The sequence below is a fragment of the Eulemur rufifrons genome, chromosome 3, assembly GCF_041146395.1.
Source record: "Eulemur rufifrons isolate Redbay chromosome 3, OSU_ERuf_1, whole genome shotgun sequence".
Lineage (NCBI taxonomy): Eukaryota > Metazoa > Chordata > Mammalia > Primates > Lemuridae > Eulemur > Eulemur rufifrons.
This window is the reverse complement of record NC_090985.1, coordinates 44,313,855-44,340,737: the sequence shown is the minus strand read 5'-3', so window position 1 is coordinate 44,340,737 and position 26,883 is coordinate 44,313,855. Positions and strand designations below refer to the sequence as shown.

At 37.5% G+C, this 26,883-nt stretch overlaps 1 protein-coding gene across 1 annotated transcript; it reads right to left on the bottom strand.

The window, feature by feature from the left end:
- On the bottom strand, window positions 1-26,883 carry TNFRSF11B (TNF receptor superfamily member 11b). The gene is made up of 5 exons (XM_069466054.1): window positions 26,781-26,883; window positions 8,162-8,531; window positions 4,265-4,456; window positions 2,989-3,213; window positions 1-1,226 (listed from the first exon to the last, which is right to left on the bottom strand). The coding sequence occupies exons 1-5, from the start codon at window positions 26,808-26,810 to the stop codon at window positions 838-840; spliced, it is 1,206 nt and encodes a 401-aa protein (XP_069322155.1). The 5' UTR covers window positions 26,811-26,883; the 3' UTR covers window positions 1-837.

Below are 26,883 nucleotides of genomic sequence, written 5' to 3'. Positions count from 1 at the left end.
TAAAAAATAATTTGAAAACTTTAATGATATTGTTTATATAGTAAAGCCATAAAATCTATTAAATAAGGTACATTCAATTTCTCAGAGCATCTAACACCCAGATAATTTATATTTCATACACTGTCCAACATTAAACAATTAACTAAATAATGCATTTTTCTATAAAATGATATTACAGCTTATACAGATAAAATTATATTATAAAAACACTCCACACAGGAAAAATGGCAATACCTATTAGAAAATGCTACAAACTTTCCATTAAAAAATATATTTTATCTCTCTCATTTGTCATAATAATAAACAGAATATATTTTTTTTCTTTCTAAAATTAAGACTTACACCATTTCTCTTTAGGATGATAATATATACAAGTCTTATATCTGAATGAATATAAATAGCAATACTATAATAGTGTTACAGATATATTAGTAACTTTTACAGAAAAAAATATGGCTTTCTAACAAAAGCCTCTAGCACAGCTAAAATCGCAAAGCTATTTAACTTAGACATTCCCATATTTAGTAAGGTACAATGGAGTTTAGGTTTTTATTTTTTCATTTCCAGTTGACTTACTGCAAGCAGTAATAAGGGAAAATATGGTCAGTAGATACTGGACCAGATCTGACACTTAAATTTAACTATTAGGAGTTTATTGAACTTTTGGGGAGATGTTGGTTCTTTCTCCACATCATAGTTTCTTTCAGTGCCTTGTGGCAAAATTAGTCACTGGTGTCGAGAAAGAAATCATTGTACCCCCGCAAGTGCCTGAGAAACAGTTCACTCTTCCATGGGATCTGGCCCATTGGGAGGAAACAGCCCAATGACTCTTTCCGGTTATAAGCAGCTTATTTTGACTGATTGGACCTGGTTCCCTATCATTTCTAAAAATAGCTTCTGATACAATTTGTACATTGTGAAGCTGTGAAGGAACCGGATGGTCTTTTTCAGACTCTGAGTGACAGTTTTGGGAAAGTGGTACGTCTTCGAGTGTTTTAGTGCGTGCATTAGGCCCTTCAAGGTGTCTTGGTCACCGTTTTTTATTCTCCACAGGCTGAGCAGCTTCAAGATCTGCTCACTGGATTTGCATGCCTTCGTGGTCTTTTCAATGTCTTCAGTTCCCACTTTCTTCCCTGGTAAGCTTTCCATCAAGCTGCGAAGCTGCTCGAAGGTGAGGTTTGCGTGCCCGATGTGCCGCTGCACACTCTTTTCACAGAGGTCAATATCTGCGTGAAGAAAAAGCCCACAAAGGCGTTCACATAACATGGTCATCTAATGCCATCAGAAAACCAGCCTGAGGTGAAATGCTCGTAATTTTAGTTTAAGAATAACTTTTTATTTTCTTTTGTTGAAGGGGATGAAATGATACTAGTTATTTTTAAGAACCAAGATAAATATTATTTTGTGTTATAATAAGATAATATGCTATATATGCTTGGCATGCAGAAAAGCTTTGTGAGAAGCCCCTTATTTCGAAAATTAACAGTAGAAAATTCCAGACACATCACTCTCAGTTTTCTGAGAAATTAAAACTATAACATTTCAGAAAAACAAAAATAAAATATTCAAGTAAGCTACTTTGTAATATAAACTTTCATTAGTTGCTATCTGACATAGGGATTATTTGACAAGTTAGTTGCTTTAACTAATCTTTAATAAATCCATATAGCATGAGAGGATTACCTCCATGAAGAGGCTGTCTGAAAACCTGAAAATGTGAGACCAAGGAACTGCAGGATACACACAGACTAGATATTATTTCAATAATGGGCTAGGGTATAACCCTAAGGGGGAGTAACTAACGTTTCTATTAATGACATGAGTCATTTAGTATCTGTGAGCCCTAAGGCAAATCAGTTCATCTTTCTGGGATGAAATGTCCTCATTTATGAAATAGGGAATTTGGTCCCTTCCCATTCTAACAGTCTCTAACTCTCTGTTTCTCTGGCTCTCGTTCTTTCTCTTTGCTTCAGGGCTAATTATATGTTCAAAGAATACTTTTGGTTTGCTGAAAACAGAACAAAAGTTTACTCTTTACATAAGCAAAAGCATTCAACTGCCAAAGATGTTTGTCTCCTAAAATCTGTTGCCTCAGTTTCAAATATTTGAGGTTTCTGGGTAGCGTAGGACTACTCAGTCATTTAACTACTACTGAAGAGCAGAATGAATTTCTCTTTGACACTGACTGCATTATGAAGACCCTCCCTCATTTTTTATGGCATGTCCTCCCAATGCTAATTGAAGTCAGAATTCCTTCCATCCTATATCCTAAAGCTTACAGTCCACACGAGATGATGCTCCCTTCTTCTCTTTGGATTCTCTTCCAACACACACACACACACACACACACACACACAGAGTCTCTCTTTTTCTCTCTCGCTATTTTTAAAGGAGATTCTTTATAAACCTTTGAAGTACTTGAGTACTTTAGCTTTTCCTATAAAAGGCTCAAACACTTTTCAGACTTTATCTCATTAACCTTACAACATATGCTATTAAAATGACAATTTTAATATAGGCTATACTGTGAGGATTAACAAGAGTATATTTGTAAGACACATAGAATCCCCCTGGAGAGAATTAGCAAATAAATACAACATGGCTTCTTGGTGGAGGTGCAGGGTAAGATCCAAAGTGGTTAAAGAACTTCTCCTTGGTAACCCAAAGGGGCTCCTAATAAAAGAGCTAAGGGATTTGGAAGCAGATTCCCTGAGATCCAGTCCTGCATTTGAAATGCATTTCTCTTCTTTCAGTGTTTAATACATTTTACAAAGAAATTGGGGAAGGAGGGGTGAGAACAAAACCTTGAATGACTGCATTAGGAATAACATCTACACTACCAGTTGGTGGAAACTTTTTCAGTCCAACAAGGATTCCAAAAGGGAAACATCATACACACAACTAAACAGGCACCTAATCTTGTTCCTGTTTTATGATAAACGTGTGTCCTTGATTTCTGATTGACTTTATTATTTCAGATTACCATACCTTGGACAATCTTTTTGACTATGTCTTGGTCTTTGTTTTGATGCTTCCATAACTTCAGCAGCTGGAAAGTTTGTTCCTGTGAGCTGTGTTGTCGTTTTATCCTCTCTATACTCTCTTTATTTACTTTGGTGCCAGGCAAATTGTCCACCAGGACACTTAGCCAATTGGGCGTAAACTTTGTAGGAACAGCAAACCTGAAGAATGCCTCCTCACACAGGGTGACATCTGAAGGAAGGTGGGAAAGCCAAGAAGACTTACTCAACAATTGGATTCTTGAAAGTTTACTGAACTTTAAACATTAAAGACTCCATAGCAAAGTATCTGGCACAGTAAGTTCCCAATGAAAGACAAAAAGAAAACTTAAAATAAATTAAAGAAAATGTTAAAGTCAGAGGTCATTCCCTTTCCCTCGTTTCATTTTTTAGATAAGAAAGAAAGAAGGCCAAATCACTTGTCTAAGATTATGATTACACAGTGAAAAAATGTTGGAACTGGGTTGGAATCATATATGTATATATCAATTCACATTCCCATGCTTCATACATTTCTATGTAGTCCAAAAAATGTTGGGAGAGAATCATGCTGGTTCATGCCATTGCTTGTTAAATGCAAACACGCAGCTTATCTTTGGCATGATGAGTCCTTGAGTCTGAGATCAGTCTGGTGTTGGGCGTGACAAGATGAGAGCACACACTAATCTGATGAATGGCATCACTAACATGGAGTACATTCAGATAACATGAGCTTCATGCTACTAACCCTTACCCAATAACCAGTTTAAGACAACCAGAGGAGCTTGGAGCTTTCACGCAATAGATGCACTAATACCATAGATAACAAAGCCAAGTACAGATTATTAATTTGTCATCAGCTTATGTTCTTTTGCTTCTTAGCTGGCAATTTATACTTTAGGTAATAATACAGACATTCTTGAAAGTAGTAACAATATATAACTTAAGTTCTACAATTTGGACTCTGCTAATTTGGCCTCCATAGCAAACTTGATACTGCCCTTTACCCATGGGTACGATTTGATTTGAATGCGAAAGACAGAGGAGAAACTCAGGCTTTGGGTGTTATCTGTGAGATGACTTTTTGAGAGATTCTGGGTTGTGGCTTAACAACAATGCACAGAGAATAGTCTTAGCTGGTTAAGATTCAAGAAAGAGAAAATGTGAGTTTAACCAAGAATGTGCCCAGAGGCCCTTATGTTCAATTCAGAGAGAGATGATACTATAAAATGGGTCCAAAGGTTCATATTTTGGAATATAATTACCTATTCCACATTTTTGAGTTGATTCATTGTTTCCAGAACATATATTGTCATGTGTCGCATTTCCTTTCTGAGTTAGCAGGAGACCAAATGCACTGCAATTTGTGTGTTTTCTACAGGGTGCTTTAGATGACGTCTCATTTGAGAAGAACCCATCTGGACATCTTTTGCAAACTGTATTTCGCTCCGGGGTTCCTACAGAAAATACCAAGCAATTTAGTACCTTCTTCCCAAATACATTTCCAGCAGATATCCTCTTAACACAGTTTTGGAAAGAGTTCACTTGGTTTTTACTGCTACTATTATCCTGCACAAAACTTTACGCATTTTCACTCTTCACTTCGTTAGACAGAGACAACAAAACTTCTGCACTTATCTCCTTCAATAGGCTCCGCTCCTTGTATTACAAATGCAAGTTTGTTTTGCTGTCACCTCCAAAATGCTCCTGAAATGCGAGAGGAGAGGAAAGAACGGTAGGATGTTCATTAGTCCTGCCTCTGCTCAAGTGGCAGTAAGGCTTTGTTGTCAACCATATTCTTCACACAATTATTCCTGGAAAATCATCAAGATAACTGCTGTGTGTCTGCTGTAATATCATTCTTCGAAATTAGTACCCATTGAATGCCGCGTCGTTAAATTCCAATCAGTTCCTACTGAAGTTCTTTCTTCCCTGAATCCTAATTGTGAAGCAACTCATAAGTATGCTAACCTTGAGAAGTAAAAATTTACAACATTATAATAAACTTTTGAAGGTGGTAATAAAGTTGGCCGCTGACTCAAAAGCGTAAGCCTGCAGTTAAGCTACACAGTAAACGGAGGATGATATACCGTTTGCTTAAACCGTTTAAAAGAGCACAGTTGCTACAACTTCAAGAAGGGTGACTGCAAGGGCATTTTATTTTATGGTGGAAAGATATTTGATAAATTTAGAGAAATCATTGGTGGGGAAATTTGAACCAGTCAACAACTAAAGATGCTATTAAAAATAAATATCTTCAAAAACTTGACGGTATTAGGCATGGTTAGACCACACATCACAGTGGATCTGGATATGAAAATATCTCCATCTAGTGTAAGTTAGTTGAACAGATTTAGATTTCAATATTCAGATGTAGATTTTACAGGCCAATTCTGGTGTATGCAAGATAACTAACACAAAAGAGACAAATGAAAGCTAGAGAGTTATTAAACTTCATTTATTAAAAACTTCAACCTCCTACCTCATTGTATCTTTTACCAAAACCAGAAAAAAAAAAAAAAGGAGCAAAATGGATTGGTTCTAGTTTCATCTCCTGTCTCTTTCCTTTCTAAAGGGATAAATGATTCATTGACCTGTAAAAATGACAAAAGGCTGGCAGAAAAATAGAGGAGGAAAGGAAACTACAGCCTGAAACCTTCACATATTAAATGTTATTTCCAGCCTTGCAGTGACATTATCTTAGGAACCACCATACAAAACAAAGAGGTTTTATTTGTTTGTTTTTCGTACTTTCTTATTACATCCTACTCCTTAAAGAGGATACAACTCCACACCAGATGCTACAGTATCATAAGCAGAGGTATTTGGGCAAGGATTCCATGGCTTTCTTTCATTGCTAATTTATTAGAAATAAGTGATTTGCACATCTGGACCCATGTCTCTTTTTGCCAACTGCCATATGTTCATGTTCTGCAAAAATAAAGAATCCTGTCATTCTTCAGATACATATTTGTGTGTCCTGGGTCTTATGCATCCTAACAAGAAGGTCATATGAACAAAACATTCTTTTAGGTAAGCTAGCCTTTAAAGTTCTTTTTCCAAAAGGAATCCAAGAATGATAGAACAAATGCTTCATCATCTATTCAGAGTCTTTAATCCAATGACCTTTCTGAACAGGACTTCCCTCTTTGTAATTGATAGAACTTTTTATTTAAAAAAAAAACTATCTATCTAAGTAATGATTTTACATTATTAATATCAGTGAAAATATAAAAATTATAACCTGGCATGCAAAAAGTGAAATATAATAATGTCGGAGAAATTTGGCTTTATGGTTGAGAATTCACTATGCCAAGGCCATGAGTAATTCCATAAGAATTATAGAGGAACAGAATGAAGTAAATAAAATATGGAGCGGGGATAATCGGACTTCAAAACAGCAACAACAAAAAATGGTTATTAAATACTTTTTAGAGTAACACCACATAGTCCTTCCTTCTCTTGGGGCTGGAAACCTCTTATTTTCCAAGAGGAACCACTGTGTGGGTTTTTAGGGAGGGAGAGGTAAATAAACCTCACTGTGATGCCACAGAATAAAATGTGTCCCTTTGTCCTAAGTCTTCTGGCTGCCTGCTTACTTCATTCAACAAACAGATTTTCATGCTTATTTGAGAAAGATCCTTGTTATTTACATTATTTTTCAAAATTTTCTCGTTTCCAAGCAGCAGAGTCCACACTTTATTTTTCTACATATACAACTTACTCAATGGAATTAACTGCATGTGTTTTTGTTGGATGGGCTTCCCTCCTACAACTTGGCTTAGCTTTTGAAACCCAAAGTAACGTCCAATAAAAAGTAGGAAGTGTCACCAATCCCTTCCTCAAATACTCACACTGGAGGCATTTGAAGAGACTCTCATGCAGTTTGCATCTCCTGTCATTAATTTTTATGATTCACTACTTATGAAACTAAATAGATTTCCATTTTTGAATATGTTTCCTTTGTATGCCTTTAAACCTAAAGTATGTGTCATCTAATAATTTAGACTTTGCATATCATAGCTTTTGAACTTTAAAATAATTATAAATAAACAGCATCGATGAGGCCATGGTTCTTAACTAGGGGTGATTCTGCAACCTAGGGGATATTTGACAATGTCTGGAGATGTTTTTGGTTGTCACGTTTGGCGGGTGTGGGGGCTGAGGACTGCTCTTGGCAGCTAGTGGCTAGATTCCAGGGATGCTGCTAAAAACTCCACAATGCACAGGACAGCTGCCCACAAAAAGGAATTAACCAGCCCAAAATGTCAGTAGTGCCGATGTTGAGATACACTGCTTCAAACTGAGTCATCAGAATCTATATTGATTGTTACTTCCTCCAGCTAACTAAGTGAATACTCTTAATTTTTCCAAGCCACAAGAAGTTATATAATAGAATACACTGAAATTTCATGAATGTGGTAGAAACAAACTGTGGGTTGCAACTTTAAAAAATTCAGTGCACACAAGCCCTAATCTATGCTGTTCAAAATGCAAAAAGAGAAAGCACTTTGTTTATAGACAAGTGCTTACTCTTGGCTTGACAATCTGTTTTGTTTAAGATAAAGAATAAACTCACTGAGGAGATGCAGCTATAGCCTTTATCCTCCCAGACACTCAGCTCCCATGCTAAAGGGAGAACTAGCTTCGTTTTTAATGATGAAATGCGTTTCCCCTAACCATTCTCATTTTTTAAATAATTAATTATAACTACTTATTGTTAGCACTCCAGAGCCTCATTAATATCAGCATAATTACTCTCTTGGTATCAATTAACATTTCTGATGTTTGTCAAAAAGCACTGCAGGTTGAAGCTGTCCGTGCTGAAGTAAAACATAGAGGTATATATCAACTATCAACAGCACAACTCTGAATAAGTTCCTTCAAAAAAGAGCAATCCATCATGCATCTCATTAGAGAGCAATTCGCTGCATTTGAGATTTGTCACTAAATTGCCCTGTAGTGGCAAAGTATTCTTCTGAGAAATGGTCCTTTGGAAGCAATCCAGAAACAAAGCACCTACCTAGCAGGTCCCATTACCTTTGCAATTTTCTAGCCTGAAATATATGTCATCAGGACTAAAGTGTTCCTCTAAACTTTCACTACTATCTGACTTTGCATGATCCTCATTAATTTTGCTGCACATTGCAACTGATACATACCAGCTTGTACCACTCCAAATCCAGGCGGACAGCTCCTGTGCTTCAAGCAAAACTCCACCTCAAGGTAGTGCCCTTCCTTGCATTCACACACGCGGTTGTGGGTGCGATTGCACTCCTGCTTGACGTACTGCAGCTCCTTGCACACTGGGTTGCAGTACAGACACTCGTCACTGGTGTGCCAGCTGTCCGTGTAGTAGTGGTCGGGGCAAGGGGCACACACAGTCTTCCACCTCGCTGTACAGTGCTGTTTCAGGTAGGTGCCAGGAGGACATTTGTCACACATCAGCTGACGAGAGGTTTCTGGGTCATAATGAAGGTACTTTGGAGGAAAGGTTTCCTGGGTGGTCCATTTAATGGAGATATCCAGGAACTAGAAGGAGAAAGGAAAATAGTGGCATCGTAGCATGAAAAGTCAGGTTGTTCTTGTGTGCAAAGGCATCATGAGACTCAAAAAGTCCCTACTGCCTTAAGCCTAACGCCCTTCCTGCCTGCAACTGAGATGCACCACAAAGTAAGTTCAGAAGCCACAATTTTTGCCTGCAGCAGCTTAATCTCAAAGACCAAGAAAGCAGAAAACATATTAAGTAAATCCAGGCTCAAAGATGACTAGAGTAGAAAGCTCATCAGAATAATTTGTAACACTTAGCTGCACCGCTGAATAACCACGTGACTTGAAAGACACTTTGTCTTCCTGGGTCTCAGGATTATCTCTAGGTTAGTGAGCTGTATGGACTGGTGGTTTTCAGAACAGCTACACCAAAATCACCTGGACTTCGTATTACAAATGTAGGTTCCCAGGATTCACACCCTTAAGTGTTCTTATTCCACTGATGTGGGGTTGGGCCTGGAGACTTAAAAAAAAGACCTCTTGCAGTGCTTCTGATACATGAGGTACATACTAAATAATTATGCTTCCATTTATTCATTTGACAAATAGCTATTGAGCCCTTACTATGTGCCAGGCTCTGTTCTGAGCCCTGAATAAAACAGACAAGAAACCCTGCCCTTTGCAGAGTTTCCAGTACAACTGGAGGAGGAAGAAAATATATACATTATAAATATATGTTAGTAAGATAAGTGTTGTTAAAAAATAAGCAGGTAAAGGAGATTGGAAACATGGAGGAGAGGGTGGTAAGATTATAATTTCTAAATGGGGTGGTCGTAGTTGCCATATTTGGGATTAATGGTATTTCTTTACATTTTCCTATCCTAAGGCTTAATGATTCCAAACAAATAGTGAAGTAAAGAGTTGGTGATGTGTGAAGGAACGTGATTACAACAGCAGTCATTCCTATCATTCATTCATTCATAGAACAGATAAGTGCTAAATGCCTACTAGGTGTCAAGCACCAGGAATATGCTGTTGAGTCAGATGCAACATCTGTTCTCATAAGCCTGCAATCCACTATATTCCTAAAACTTTAAGGTTGACATTTTCTCCAAAGGTCATATGCACCAGTAGTCTTGACTGTCATAGGTAAATGACATCTAAAAAATTAATTTAAATTAACTAATTAAATAACCACCTCTCTTCATGTTAATTGGGATAAATTTCGAGAAGCAAGCAGGGCTTCAGAAGTTTCCTTACATAACAGCAGGAAGAGGTCTGTGCAGTAAGAGAAAGAGGATTTCATGGACAAGGGCGTTGCATGGGAGGATAGTTCCAACTGGGTATTCTGTCTTACGGTCTAGATCCCAAAAGGTCTTCCAGGGAACACTGAAGTAGTTAGTTCTTCACACTAATTACAGGAATCACCCGCTCAGAAGAAGCAGTGTTATTTGTGTGTAGGGGGTGGTTTGTTTGGTTTTTATTGCTTGTGTTTGGTACAGGGATCAACACTGACTATTTTCAGGCTTCGGGGAGGTGGTAAACCAAACACAGTAATTTTTCCAAACTCTCCTTTTTGCAGAACTCAGGAAATCTCACAGGAACCCCCTGACCTGAGAAGAGCATGCCAAGATCGAGAAACAGCACTCTCTTTTGAATTAGGGGTGGCAAAGATAAAGAATAGCCTTTTTCATAAGCATTTGAGCATTTTAACTGAAGTATCTTCACTTACTTCTTACTTGAACATGGCAAGCATCTGGGCTGATGGGATCAAACATGAGCTGATAAACCAGAAGAAAAGAACAAAACATCTCACCGAGGGTCCTAGAACTCTTAACAGAGACACTTTTCAAAGAGGAATGGTGCTATGATGTAAAGAACTCCCAACTAAAAGTAAGCAGATCACGGTGCAAAATCAGAGACGCTTTGGTGGTCTTTTCAGGAAACCCTCTTGACCTGAGGGTTTCTAATGAAAGCATGTTTTTGCATTTCCCTGGGGGTGGCTTCTTACTGGGTCAGATGGGGTGGGTCCACATTAGGTGAAAGAAATGGATGAGTAGTGGCTGGAAGCTCTGGTTGGGTCTGAATCTTTCAGAAACAGATGGAATCTTTCATTCAATACACATTCATTGAGCATCCACTACGTACCAGCCATTGAAGAAGGATGGACATAAAACAGAAATGATTTTTGCCTTCAAGAAGCTCACAGTTTAGTGAGGATGCAGACAGCAAATAAGTAAAGAAATAATTACTAATAATGATCAATGTAATGAAATAAATAAAGCAAGATGAAATGACTGTGTTGCTCGCTGGTCATTTGTATACATAACGGGACATATTTCAAGGCTCCGTGTGTGAATTTGGCTCAAATATTTCTAAATTTCTCAATGTTATCAAGGGGAGGTTTTCCTGATTCAACTTGCAAAGACATATGAAAACAATGAGAAATACTTTTTTCTCTTGCTGTCCACTTACAATTTCCTGGAAAGCCACTTTTGAGGGTTTTGTTTGCTTTCAAGAGGCCTGGCTCTAGAGGGACTACTTTATTTGAGTGGCACTGCTGTGTGAGCTGTATCCTGGTAGGTAGGAGTCCGGAAATTTTTCCTAGCCGAACTTCCCGTCATTCTCCCTTTCCCATTTCCACGTGGTTCAGGTGTGCACATTTGTTGATCAGAGCTGCCTCTTCTCTACAGGTAGAGGATGAGTGCGTCTCATCCTCGTCCAACAAGTGACAAGGATGAGACAGGAAAGCTCACTGGGCAGTGCTTGCGTTCTTCACCAGAAGGAGCCACACAAATATAGATATGACCGAGGATGCTGGTGCAATTTATATTTTTCTAGGTAATTAGATATAATTTTGTTGGTTTCCCAAAACTATGCTTTGGAAACTTGTTGCCATTTCTTAGAGATACGGGTAAGTTAGGGTGAAAGGAATCCACAAAGCAAAGGTCGAGGTAAGGATTAGAGAGTATATTAGTGAAGGTAGTTTCCTCTAGGCTACCACATAGAATAATCCTATACATTTTTTTAAAATTAGAAAGCCTTGAGGAACTACCAACTTGCTTTCAGCAAGTTCAATTGTGCCTCTTTTTATTTGAAAATTTTCCACTTTGGTAAAAAGACAGAACTCTGTGTGGCCAAAATTGGATGTTTAGGTCTCAATCTTTGGTTAGCCTCAGTTCCCACACAGAATTTCTGGAATCAGTTACTGGACAGAGGATGGGCAAGATTAATAGAGCTCTTCATCTCAGGTTTTCTCTTACTTTTTTCTACATTTCCTGGAAAAGCAATAAAAAAGAAGCCATATGACAAGATCATCTTAACATTGGCTGTAGCTCCTTTGCCAGATGATAATATTTAAAAGCTAATTGCAGTTGAAAAATAAATTTCCATATAAAATGCACTTTCCAAATATCCACAGATAAACATCCACAAAAGCTAGGACACACGTATAGGTGTGTCTACAGGAACCTAAAGTGCTTTCTATAGAAGAGGCCACTCTGTTTTTTTGTGTGTGTGTTTTATGCTTGACTTGTAAAAAAGAACTAAATGGATTTTTTTCTTTATTTTTTATTTTATCCTCCTCCCTTTCCCTGTCTATCTATCACTTGGTGTAGACCACTTGTGCTTGACGGGACTCTGAAAGCCCCCCAATCTCGTGCTTCCCACCAGTCCAGGATTTCTTCCTGAGGACCCCATGCTTCCTTTTTCAAGAGGACAATTAAGGTTCCATCTCAAACAGCTTTGACCCTCTCCTTGCCTTCCATTTTTAATGTTTGGGCAGTGTTAAAGATTTTTCTATTTCAAGTCTAACCATCTTTCCTCACCTATCAAATGCTAGCAGATGATGGTAGTGGGTTAAGATGGTGGGTGGGTTGAATTAGTTGTTCTCCAATGCCTTTTCTAGCTCTACCAATGTACTAGTCTGTAGTTTAACAGTTTAATTAGCCAAATAACTTGGAAACAAATGTCTTGCTCTAATCCCATTCATACTTCTTGCTCCCTTTTTACAGCAGAACTCTTTTTACCAATCTCTACTTTTCAGACTCACCCATGCCTTCCATTCCCCTTGTAAAACTATCTAGTACCACAGAACCTATTAGTTATGCCTTCACTCTAGCAAGCCACCTCAAGTTTGATCCTACTAGTGGAACTATATGCCTCATACAAGTCAGTTGTATGTTTGTTGCTGAATCTGTTTATATTAGCTGTGCTTGTAACTATAATTAGGTTATTCAATTAAATGTTGTCTAAATCAACAAACATGGGTGTGAAAAAAAAAGAATTATTTTTTGGTAAGAAAAAAATTGAATGCGTTGTGATGACTTGATAAAAAGAAAACCCCTTTCTTCCCCTCAAAATAAAACCCACAAAAACAATGAAAGAAACAACCTATTGCAGAATTTCAGGTAGGTGAGATAATTCTAAAAATAAAATGAAGAAAACATCTGGGAGAATTATATAATCAATCAGTTTCATAAATATCTTTAGCATATTAACTGCCATGTGAGTTGTATTTAACTGATGCTAGTTTTGAGCCTGAGGCCTCAGGAAGCATATGTAACTCACACGTCTCTTCAACTTGGGAGACACTAGAACTATTTTTCAAGTTGCATATAACTCACACACAGATAAAAAATAACAAATCTTTCATTAAATTAAAAAGGATCATTTTGTTTTTGAAGTTTTTATTCTATTTTCTTAATAAAATACTGTGGGACCCCAGGAAAAAATTCTTTTCCTAGAGTGGCAGTCAATGCGTTAAGTTCCAAAACTGAGTGGATGGGCAATACTTACAGGAAAGGGCTTTGGAGGAAAGACAGCATGAGACTCTAGCCAGCAAAAACAGACTCCGAGAAAAGGCTTGGTCATATTTCAAAATACAGATGAATGAATGTTTAATAAAAATTTTTAAGTCAAAATAAAATAAATATATTTGTATAATTTTTAATATTAAATGCTCTGATTTTATAATTAATCATCCAACTCTTGGTTTCAAACATATATAAATTTCTAGTGATAATTCCCCATATTTAGGAATTAGAGTGCTATGGTAATGCTATGTACAGGCAGAAAAGAAAAGATGCAGATGGAATTCTGTTTTGCCTATTCCATTAAAATATTCATGTATTAAATCTGCTCTGTGCCAGACAGCACACTAATAAATAATGTATACAATATTTTGGTTTGTACCTACTTTAGAATGTTTAGCCCTTAGTATTATCATTAATTCTCCACCAGCTAAAAAAATGAGTCTTAAGATGTATAATTAACTTGACCCATGTCATAGTAATTAGTGCAGAAATAGTAATTAGAGTATGTGTCATATGAAACATTTTTTTTTTTGGTCAAATCCTCTAACACTTACCGAATGTTTTCACTTATACTATTGCCTTATATATAGTCCTTTTTAAAAGTAAGCCCTATGGTGATTATTTTTCATTCAGCCTCAAGGGCATACGGTTAGAAGATTGCCAGTATTAGGAGACCAACCAAAGCCTTCCTGAAGTTCAAATGAACTGACTTTGACTTTTCTTTCTCTGTGCTAAGACTAGGTCTTGCCCAAAGCTACTGAGTTGAAAATTTATCAGATGATAAGTGATTAGACTGCAGCATTCTAGTATGCTTCTTCCTAAAGAACAAAAGAGTACACTTCCTCCAGCAAGTTTATTTTTGCATTATGCAATGCATCCAATCCCATTACTGGGCTTGTTCTCTGGCATGCAGAACCATGAGTGATCCAGTGGGTTTCCATTTATGGAAAATTCATTAAAAGAAGCCCACGCAAAGCCTGAAATAACCACTTGGTTTGGGAGTTCCTTTTGTGATCCCGCGTCATGATCTTTGCTGCAAAGAACTATTTGAGGACTAGCCAGAGTTAGCTAAACTTCTGGTCAGTTTGGAAACCATGCAATTTTACAGTTCATCTTGGCCAAAGGGGGCAAAAAAAAACTAGAATATATATCATGGTGAGTTTCCTAAAGAACCCTTGTAGTATAAATTATTAAGATTATTATGAATAAACTATTTTTCTGTGAAGGTCAGTTTATTTGATTTTTTAATATTCTTATATTGTAGCTCCTTCCTCTTTTCCTCCATTCCTTAAATAATTCATTTATTCATCATTCATCGAACACTTATTGAGACAGTTACCATGCTCTGGGAATATGGCTAAACAATGGAGTTGAATAAGTTATAGGAACATTCACCTAAATGTCCAGTCTGATGTAAAATACTCATAAATCACTGCAGAACAATTGGAAGCAGAAAAGAGAAGAAAGAAGACCAAGCAAAGACTCAACAGAGAAATAAGTTGGAAATTATGAGGGGCAGTGGTAATGGAGAAGGAAAGGAAGGGATAGAAATGACATGCTGGCTGATTGCATTGGGAGCGGGTAGTGCTAGAAGAAGCAATTGAAGAGCATGCCCATGCATTCTAGCCAGTAAGTATGTGGTGCCACTATTAATTACTGACAGCAGGAGGAGATGAAGTTAAGGAAAAATAGAATGAATTTGATTTGGAACATCTTCCATCTATGAGACTAAAGTGATGATGTTCAGTAGACAACTGGAAATATTTATCGGGAGCTCAGGACAGAAATGCAGCTGAAGACATAGGTTTCAGAGTTACGAGCACATAAATGGCTCTAGATGCAGAGAGAGTAAATACCATTAATTACCCAAGGAAACTGGATACAAGCAAAAAAAGACAAAAATGTTAACCCTTGGGATTTATAAATATTTGTGAGATGGGATGAAAAAGAGAAGGTAAAAAAAAATGGGGATATCATAGAGAATTTCAAGAAGGATGCTAAATGGGTAATGAAAAATAAGTTCTGAAAAGTGTACAGCTTGGCAATTCAATCAATTAGAATTAACAAAAGCACTTTCAACTGGGAAACCTGCGTTTAGAATACACACACCAGGATCCCAAACTCTGGTCGACCACTACCTTAGTAACTAACCTTGAGCCACTAGCTCACCTCTAAAATGAGAATAATCCTTACTTTACTTACCTGTGTAAAATTGTTATATTTCAAATAAGTGAAGGGACACAAACAAATTTGGTAAGAAATAAGGTTCCAGACAATCATGAGACATTATTATATATACTAATTACACAAGAGATGGAAAATGGCAGACATTTGGAATCAGACTCATTTCCGGAGACATTTTGAAGTTTCTCGTTCAGTAGGAAGTTATACACCTAAAATGTGCCATAAGTTGATTATCTACCCTGTTATTAATTGTGCCCAGAAAAAGCATCTCAGACTTGTTGATAAAATCAGTTTCAATACCTTCCCAACTGGTGTCATTTTCTTGTCTCATTCAAATAATTCAAGGCAGTCCCATGGCTTTGTTAGAGGGCTGTGATAGAAAATATGTGTCTCTATATCCTTAAAAGGTTAGGATGGTGTCTTACACATAGCAAGTATCAAATATATCTAATTTAATTTTATCCAATTCAATAGATATATTGATTACCTGCTATGTGTCATTAGGATCATTGGAGTTATACAGATACATACCACGATGTAAAGGATACATTTGCAAAGACAAGCACAAAGCCCGCAATTTTCTCATCTGTAAAATAATAGTGATGACAGAATTTGCCTAAAGGAAGATATTTTCTAAAGCATCTTTCATCTTGCATGGTGTTTTGCATGGACCGTTTCATTTGTACTTAGCGGTCATTTTAAAGGTGAATGCACGAAAAAAGCAGACAAATTCATTTGAGAGGTTTAATCTATTGCTCCCAGTTCCCCAGCTCAGAGTCTACCGCTGCTTGATAATTTTCACAATAGCCAGTTGGTTGGCCAGGAATTATGTCTGTAGGTAAAGAAGTAAGGACGAACGAATTAAATCTGTTCATCTACACAAAGCTGATTTGCTGCCAACAGCTTTCCTAGGCAAACAGGGGAGAGGGAACACAAACAATTATGATTTATTAGATGAGTCACTGGGCCAAATTCTATACTATTTTGCTTCCCTTGAGGCTGAAGAATTGTCTTCAGGTAAAACTTAATTTTAAATGTAATTTTTCTTCCCTTCAGAAATTTCCTTTAGCTGTTTGAAGATTTTCAGATTAATCAGCAATACCTTGTGTGTGTTGGGAATCAATCATAATTGTCAGGATGAATTTTCTTATGATGCTCTTGCTACTTCACAGGAGTTTTACAGACAATTAACACTTGACAGATTAACAAATAAAGGCAAAAAAAAAAAAACCTTTGAGAAAAAAGAACTTGTAATCAGGTAAACACTTAAAACTTTTCAAAGAAGATATACAGATATCTCACATACTTTGGCTCCTAGATATTAATATTTCTTTGATTGGGCTTCTATTAGTCACTTTATTTAAGAAAAAACATTAATTCCGAAAACCAACTCAACAACAGGGCTGGCTGAATTTTCCCTCGTAATTATTACCATTCAAGCCTAGCTGAGAAGCACAAAGGCGGCATCACTACTTCTGGGTTTTCTAGCTACAGCCCCTGGCATTTGGGGCTCAGACTTGGCAATACAATTTAGTATGCTGATATTTTTGAACAACAATTCTTAAGTGCTATTTTATTTCTATAGTGCTTTTCTTTGAAGATAAGATATCGCTCATATCATCTTATGAATCCCTTTTGGTTACTAATGACCTGTATTAAAACTCAATCAGTATATGGCCAAGGGCAGCTGGTGAGAGAAACTTAGATATGAAAAGCCATGTGGTCATGAAATAGAACAGAAACTAGAAGTAGAAATGAAATAAAACAGCATCCAAATAAATATGGAGACATTTATTGCATGTCTGTGACATGTAAAACATTCACATGCACATCTTTTCCAACCACCTCTAAGGAGATATGATTATCCCCATTTTATAGATGAAGAAACTGAGTCTCAGAGACGTTGAGCAGCTTTTCAAAGGTCTCAGAGCCAGCACACATTCAAGCTGGGATTCAAATCCTATTCTGTTTGAACCTTTAACAGCCGACTCTTCCATGTGGGGATTTGCAGTTTTATGAAGAAGACAGACATTTAAATGGTCAACTACAATACAACACAAAATTCAGTAACGTCTATCATTTATCTATCAATCAATCAATCAATTGATCTATCTCTCTATCCATCCTGGTGAACAGATTCTTCTCCCTGCCTGTCCTGTCCTGGATGCAGTACTTCACACAGCCTACCTGGAGGAGAGTCTTGTGAGGTTGAGCAACCAGCTGCACTTTATACCAAGCAGTAGCTGCTCAGGCATGTATTCCCTTGAATTTGTTCTCGTTTTTTTGCTTTACTCATCATATGCTGACTCCTGCTTCCCCAGGATTGCATTTTTCTAAGAAGATACTGACACATAAGCTTTGTCTTACACTCTGTTATCTAGGGAATCTGGGCTTAGACTTATGTCAAGACCAGAGTATTTAACTTCAAAAGGAAAAAATATGTATGATAACCCCCTAGAGCTGAAGAAGGAGCTGAAAAAAGTATGAATAATGTACTGGAATCACTTCACCTCACAAGCCCCATTCTGGGCATTCTTAACCCTGGTAGAAAGCTCTGGGTTCAAGCCACCCACAGAGGCTTTGATCTGATTGATGGGTATTTTCACAGGACTCAGCTACTAGATATAAACAACTAGAGAGCAGGAAAAACTTCTCAGCTGGGTAACCTTAGGGAAAATTACTTAACTTCTCTTAACCTCTGTTTCTTTGTCCATGAAATAGAGATACTAATCTCTGCACCATAGGATTTTTGTGAAAATTTATGAAATATTAGGTGGGGCATCCATATATGGTACTTATTTCAAAAATGATTAGCATCTTTCTATTGTATGACGTCCTCCTTTTGGCTTGGCTTAAAGGGGTAGAAGTGGTTGATGAAGATGAGTGAACTTCTACAAAGGAAGGGTTGGTTGGAAGTGAAGAAACGTACCCATTTGGTACATAACAAGGTGTTTGATTTGGAGTCTGCTGTGAAGTGTCCATTGACCTTCCCACTCTGCAGCCCAGCTAAGCCTTTATGTAATTTCAGTTGCCTAAATTTTGAATTTTCAGTAGCAGTTAAAGAAAGACAGGGTCCTTCTTCATGAATTCTTCTAACAATAGCTTTGATGATGGAGTTTCATCTGAGACTCCCAAATCATAGATTTTAGCCTTTTGTGATCTATAAATGCTCTTGGCAGTTACTGCCCCTCAATGATCAGATATAACTAGAGTTTGGCTACTGAAGCAGTCAGTACTGGTTGGGTTTCTTCATGCTGTGCCAATAAACAACTTCAAAATCTTAGTGGCTTAAAAAAACAACAAAGGTATTTCTCAGATATGCTACAGTCCTTAGTTGGTCTGCTGAAGGCTCTTAGTATTGTCCTCTGTCCAAGACCTAGGATGGTATAGCAATCTCTGGAACATTGCTGATTTGCCATGGAGGAGGACAAGAGGAAAAAAAACTTTGCATACATCAGCAATTAAATGCTCTCCTTTGGAAATGACTTACATCACTTTAGCTCACAAGTCATTGGACAGAACTATCCATATGCCCCCTCCCCCACTTCATCTTCGCTGCGAGGTGACTGGGACATACAATCCTACCAAGTTTCTGGAAGGGAGAAGCACTGAGAACTATTGGCAAAAAGCACTAACCACTAAACCATCCCTCAAGAAACATGGCTTACACTTTCTGGTTGACGTTTATTTTAGCACAATCTAGTTGATTTTTTCCCCTTTTTACTGGACATTAAAAGAAGAGATAGGAAATAGAAAGAGTGGGAGCAGAGGTCTTCTGTCTATCAGCCTGGTATATTATTCAAGTGTAATTGTTAATGGTCATGCCAACCTACCCATTATCATGCTTATTTCGCCTGAGGGTTTGACATTTATTCCAAAGAGCAGTGTGCAGTTGTCAAGTGCTTCCTTGTGAATACAAATTCAAAGAAAATTCTGCTCAGTGAGTCTAAGGAGATTGCTAGTGACCATAATTACACCTCTTCAGTAGGTCCTGAGGGAATGTCTTGGACCTGGCTTTTAACTAAATGGGATATGAAAAATATGCACATTAACAACTTCTATGCACAGCAGCTAAAGACAAGAGGAAAATATTTTTTGGCTTAACAAAATAATTTGTGACCCTAAAATACATAAGTCATCCTACCTAAAAGTAGGTAACATTTCAAAAGCTGCTTCCTCTTGTGGTTTCATTGACTTAAATAGAATCTCTTAGACATGAACCAGTGGGGCGGAAGAAACTTTGACAATGGCAACAAAACAGATTATTTTAAAACATTCCTATAGGGTAATTTTTTTATAGATAAATAAGTATATTTGACGTTTACATGTTTTGAGCAGGAAATAGTGCATAATCAATTTTTTTTTAATTCAGATAACAAAAATTTAAAACTAGAGCAGACATTCCATATATTACCTGGTTCAACATCTCTGTTTTACAGATGCATGAAGACCCAAAAACTAGAGTCCCCCATTGGAGGGAGACTAAGGCAGAAATGAGAAATCAGTTCTTGTCTGCCATTGCCATTGCACGGTGTTATCACTATGCCCCACAACTGCATCCCTAAATTACATTTTTTGTTGTTGGCAGTGGTGGTATCGATGTAAATTGATGGTGAGAACTTTTTTAAGAAGAGGGTCCTGATACTGATATTTTCTAAGAATAGAGGAAATCGTTTTTTGAACAAGAAAGTAATATTATATGGGAAGGGAACTGAGGTTTTCGGATCAAAGACCAGTGAAGAAAATTGAATTTATCAAAAACAGTGACAAAGCTTAGATGAATCACTATCTTGTTTTAAATCTCAATTTATCTTGACACCTATTTTCCTATTTTGTTGTTGATTATTTAAGAGGCTTTTCCTGAAAATGCTGCTATGGTCTAGACTGAGTTGAAGTTAAAATCCTAAGGTTATTCTTTTTATTTCTAAAGAAGATACCTCAAGGAAATTAAAAAATATTTTCATAGCATTAAGATTATAATTCTAGAGAGATGAATTTTTTTTTTAAAAAATCACAATAAGAAAGTCATAAACCAAAGCCATAAATAGCACATTACTTTTTGGAAAGGCTTTAGGAATGACATTTCATGTCCTCTTCCATCTTCTATCCATTTATGGTCTGGTTGATTCAGGTGCTTCTGAGAAATTGGGGTGAAAAAAAATCTACCCAAACACCTAGGAAATTATGTCACCTTGTAGCTGGGAGGAACGATTTTAGTGTGTCTGTAGACTGGTCTGGCCTTGGAACATTGATTTAAAGAGGCCAGGTAAATGTAAGAGAGAGAGTAGGTACGACACAGTAGCTTACCTAATGTGTTGTAGCACTATTCTTATCCCTTACAACTGTCTAAAAGAATTCTTTTTTTAGACTTTCTGTGCTAGTTACCCCAAAATATTCTGTGGTAGTGAGTTCCAAAAACTAATTATATGTCACATAAAAATACTGGCCTTGTCTCTATTTCAAGTTGGCCATACCTCACTCTTTCTTCTTGCATAGATAGTTTACGGATGTTGCTAGGATTTCCGATTCACTAGTTCCTGCTATTGTGGGTTGCTAAGTTTTATTTTGATTTTTGTTTTCTTTTCTAAACATGGCTGCTACTGCTGTTCGTATTTGCATTTTGTTTACCAGACTATCAGTATCAGAATTGTGTCTGCGGGCGGCTTCTTCCCTCTCTCCTCTCTTGCCATGTGAAGTCCTCTGTCTTTATGTCTCTCAAAACCCTTTCTAGGCTGATGACCAAGATATTTTTTTAACTCCAGCCAAGGCTTCTCCTATACTCTGGAATTTTTTTTTAATATCTAAATGCCTACTTGACATATCTATTGGGACATTTTACAAACATATAAAATGTATCAAACCAAAAATGAAGACGTCACGTCCAAACCTAATACCATGTGTTCTCCCCTCAGTCTCCGTGTAATACCTGTGTTCTCCACTCAGTAAATAGCACAGAATCCAACCAGAAGGGAAGGCTAGAAAGCTGGTACGGCTGAGCTTAGATTCCACCTCCAAGGATCAATATATGGATCTGCTTCATTTTTGTTGCTTCCTTGTGAATGGGCTTTCATGAAAATATAGTAGAAATCTACAAATTTATTTAAAATATTGGTCAAGTGGGTAAGGTGTTATGTTTATATCTTGAAAGAGATAAAAGCCAATATTAGAATGTTAAATCTCTGGCAGTAAGCTAAATTCCATTGGAACATCCATGGAAATTGTGGATAGATTATCCAACACCCTAGGAACGTGGTCCCCAACTCCTGGGCCACAGACTGGTACCAGTCCCTGGCCTGTAAAGAACAGGGCTGCACAGCAGGAGGTGAGCGGCAGGCAAGGAAGTGAAGCTTCATCTGTATTTACAGCTGCTCCCCATCGCTTGCATCACCACCTGAGCTCCGCCTCCTGTCAGATCAGTGGCAGCATTAGATTCTCACAGGAGCACAAACTCTGCTGTACGCTGTGCATGCGAGGGACCTAGGTTGCGCGCTCCTTATGAGAATCTAATGCCTGATGATCTGAGGTGGAGCTGAGGTGGTGATGCTAGTGCTGGAGAGCAGCTGCAAATACAGATTATCATTAGCAGAGAGGTTTGACTGCATAATAAATGTAATGCACTTAAATCATCCCGAAACCATGCTCCCCACCCCAGTCTGTAGAAAAAGTGTCTTCCATGAAACTAGTCCCTGGTGCCAAAAAGGTTGGTGACTGCTGCCCTATCAAATCTCACCATAGCACCTTTGACTCAGTAAACACATATTTAGTGTCAGGCACCATGGAGACCGTGGAGCTATAAATGAGGAAGATGAAAATCTGTGCTTGCACAGAGTTCACACTCTGTTTGCCACAGAGGTGATGCTATCCTCTAGGAAAAGTTCTAGAAATCTGTGGGGGGTATTTCTATAGACACAAGGACTATGTGCTGCTAGATATTCTGAACAATGGGGAATGATTCCATGTCCCATACATGTTCCAATGTCCTATTGACAACTGATATGAGTAATCTAAGTGAAAAACCTATTTATTATCATCTGAGCCTAGCTCAGCTCCCCATTTTATATATACACAGTGTTTTGTGCATGATCATTAGACATATTGAATTTTTTAGGAATTTAATGTAAAATTTGATAGAAGATTGAACTTTGTTCTGTTTAAAACTACCAAGATTTGTTCACCATTTCAGAAAATCACAGCACCAAGGCCAATGTCGATAATGCTTTTGAGGCACCAGTGTTACACATGTGTCCCAGTCTTTGTTCCCAGTGCTGTGTTCATGGCAATTCTGCAAAAAGATGCTAGCACGTCATTACTTTTCTGTATCTTCTAGGGAAGCTTATTTTATTATAAATTACTTTCCTTTTATTACTCCTTTATAGTATAGTTATACCAGTATATTGATTTTTTAAAATTATATGTGTAGGTAAAATATATGTACTCTGAATTTCATTTCAGGAGAGCAAGGAGGTTGTTACAAAGGATTTACTATAAAAGTGCATGGAAGATGTCTGATATAATTGAGAACTACTGCCCTACAGGGTAAGACATACAAACACACTGATACTTTTGGCGTTTCTGCTCCATTGTAGCAACATAAAGACTAGCCAGGCATCATGAGAGAATGCCTTGAATAATGCAAACATAAATTTATGTAAGATTATTCTATTTCTCTTCAATGTATTTCCCAGCCCTCTTTTTTTTTTTTTTCTTTCCTTTTTTCTACCTACAAAGGAGACACTCAAGCTAAAGGAAATGTATTTGTTAATGAGATGCTAAAGAAAATGATGCTCTCTACAGAAAGCTTTCACACAAAGGGAACATGCAGGCAGGGGGCTGAGGGTTGCTAACAGGAAAACCCAGCAGGCAAGTTAGAGGATAGGAGAGCAAAAGTATTTGAGTGTGCCTTTAGTGCCCCTTTGATCACCATTGCCATAGCTTTTCTTCTAGAACTGGAGAAAACATCTGGTGCAGAAGCCTACTTCCCCAATCAATGGAATTTGACAACTGTGGTTTTAGCTTAAGAAGTAAAATTAAAAACCAGATTGAAATTAGAAACTGCACTGAAGGTTGCTAGGTGACCTAGGCCAGGAAGGTTGCTATGGACAGGAATCAGGATTGTTTGGATTGAGTATATGTCACATTTTCCTAGAAACTTCACAGTATTCGCTCTCTTTAAAAAAAAAAAAAAAAAAAAAAAAAGCCTAGGCAAATACACCAAACTTAACCACTGGGGGGAAGGTAAGGAAACCAAAATAAACAACAAAACAACATAAAATCAGAAGCCTCAAAGGATGTTATCTGAAGGAGGACAGACAGATCAGGCAGCTGTCTGGAGAAAAAACACTTCCCCACACGCCCCTCACCCTGCCACTCCGGTTCCTAGCATTAGATCGTTAATACAGAACTTAGCTTTGATGGATGGATCTGGCACTGCATGATGGGAAGTTTCAGCCACCAGTTAAAATCTAGGCCTAAGCCAGGATGTTCTCTGTCCATCAGGTAATTCATGGGTACCCATGAAAGAAATGACTTGGTGTTACTACTATCTCACCTTTCAGGGCAGGGTTCTGCTTAAAGATACTAGTGAGCATTCCAGGAAAGCCCATTACTACTGCATTAATCCTAAGGAGGACACACCACCCCCAACCTCTTCACTGCTTGTCTTAGAATATCCTGTGCTCTCATGGACAGGATCTAGAATTCTACTTTACTGCGTAATTTTGCCTTCTCCCACTTCTGGGGTCCAGGACACTTTGATTTTATCTCCAACAATAAGACACCATACCCCTCTTTCAAGGTGATAACAGATGGCCATCTCTCCCTCCTCTAAGTATCATCAGCATTTCATTTACATAATTTATTTGGCTCTAGATGGTCCTAAGTTATCTGTAAGCATAATGCTAGAAACTACTGTTCATATGAAGCAGGAACTTTATGTGGTTATCTTGGATGTATGCATATCATTATTACCATTTTATAGAAGAGAAAACTAAACTTCAAGAGAGAAGTAACTTGGCCATAGTCATTTCTCCGGTTAGTGTTGGTACTCATATTCTAATTTTGGTCCAACTGATAACCACTGCACTGCAGCTTCCCTTGTAAGGTTTTGGAGGGCTGGATCTTTTATAGTCTCAAGTCACTCAGCACTCCCTTTTTTGTAACTCTAATTGTATACACAATTAGGCTGTGAGGTCCATGGGGACAGGGTGGTGTCCATCTTATTTTTCACTCCATCTCTAGTGCCTATTGGCATTCCTGGTGCAAAGAACTAAATATCCACAGTGCCTCCAGTTCCTAGAACTGCACCTTGGTGTTTACTAAAGGGCATTTGTACCCTTTATATGTAAGTACAAAGTGTCCATTTCCAATCATTTATGAAAGAAAGTCAATCTCAAAACTAAAGAAAGGGAAAGCAAAATCCTTCCTATTTAAAGTATTTACTGTGTTCAAGACACATATAAAGTCTTCTCTTTTGATAATGCTTATTACCTAAAATTAGTATTATATACATACATATCTATCTTCTGATACAGATCACATATAAAAACATTTGTCTATGTATCATTTAGGGACACTTACTATTAGGAACATGCATTATTTAGTGGAGATCCTGAAATGTAAAAGCTTCTGATAGATGTTTATTATTAATTAAACCTTTGACAGAATAAAAATGGCTGATAAGAACTGTGTCCCTATAGTGATAATATACTAGCCCCAAACTAGAATGATTAAATCCAGTGTGGTGTATTCATGCAATGGAATACTATATAACAATGAAAATGGATGAATCATTGTACATCCAACAGTAGAGACGATTATCACAACAGACCTTTGAGTGAAAGAAGTCAGATGCAAGAAATTGTATAAATATATAAAAGTCCATTTATATAAAGTTCAAATATAAGCAAAACTCATCTCTGGTGTTCAATTCAGAATATTGATTGCTCTGGCCATGGACAAAGCTTCTGGGATGCTGATAATGTATTTCTTGACCTGCGTGGTAGCTTACAAATGCTCACTTTGAGAAACTTCATTAGGCTTTTACAACTTGTGCAATTTTCTCTCTCATATTTTAATAAAAGTTCACTATTTTAAAAGTTCTTCATAGTATCTATATTGGTGGAGATATATATATGTATATGCACACATATATATTTTTAAATATACTTATATGTGGACTCCCGTCCAACCCTTCCTTTTCTTTAGTGACTTTACTATTTATTTGCTTATGTTTATGTATCCCAGGAACTAAGTGGAAGACTACCTAGCCTTCCATTCACTGTTTGTGGGTTAGAGGTTGAAATTCAAACATTTACTCAAACATATCCAAAACACATATGTGGCTTAAATATGGATTTTCTTAGCCTTGCATGAATGTCTGATTCATATCTTGATACATTCCATACTCTAGTGACAAAGGAAATAAGTCATTGGTCATAGAATAACTTACATACAAATCTTATTAACTTGATTGATCAAAACCTCAGCTAAAAAATGGAAGAAGCTAAGTCACAGAGATTCTTTTACAAATAACATTTTAAAAACAATTTTTATCCCTATTTAGTGCTGAATTTCAATTATTTAGATATATTTTAGAACATAACATTTTCCCACCAATATTTTCCGCATTATGTTGAAGTTGAGAACTGTAATAGCCCATTTCAATAATAAAATTTTATTAAAATATATTGCACAGTTAAGAAGAGTGTGTGTGTGTGTGTGTGTTTGGGAGAGAGAGAGAGAGAGAAAAAAAATATTTTTTCCTGGTGCTAATTATTCAAAATTTTCCAGAATATTTGCATAAGTGAATCCAATAATCTATAATGTCATATTCAATGCATCCAATTTGTATTCTAATAGTTTTTAAAAAACTGACATCTTGCGACTTACTCTGAATCTAAGGGACCACTTCATTGTCAACAACAGTAATAATAATAATAAAGTCCAAGTTCATTAAACAAAGATAGTATGAGCTACAGGGGGCGGTTAATAATCTGAGATGAAGACAGAAAAAAAAAAAAGGATAACATTCCTTCAAACAAAAAAAAAGGCCTAGATCTCCTCTCTTTCGCTCTATGTTCTCCATAAACTCAGCAGGAACTTTGCAGTGTAAAGGGACACCCCAGGGGAAGCACGACAGAGCTTGAAAGGGGTTTCCTGTTCCAGCCTGACCCCAGGTCTCTTCTGGGAGAGAGCGCGAGTTGCATCAATCCGCTGGGAGGTCGGGAGACCAGGTGGCAGGCGGCCTCCCCAGGCGCCGGGGCACCGGCTCCCGCGTCCCCTGCCCGGGACTTACCAGGAGCGCGCAGCACAGCAGCTTGTTCATTGCGGTCCCCGGAAACCTCAGGCGCTCGGAGGCGGCGGCGGTGGCGGCGGGGCGAGCACCACGGTGCGTCTCC

Coding starts and splice junctions, on each gene's coding strand:
- TNFRSF11B (XM_069466054.1), bottom strand. CDS start 26,810: ATGAACAAGCTGCTGTGCTGCGCGCTCCTG. Junction 8,532..26,780: donor TGCTGTGCTGCGCGCTCCTG/GTAAGTCCCGGG, acceptor TTCTCCTTCTAG/TTCCTGGATATCTCCATTAA. Junction 4,457..8,161: donor ATTTGGAGTGGTACAAGCTG/GTATGTATCAGT, acceptor TATTTTCTGTAG/GAACCCCGGAGCGAAATACA.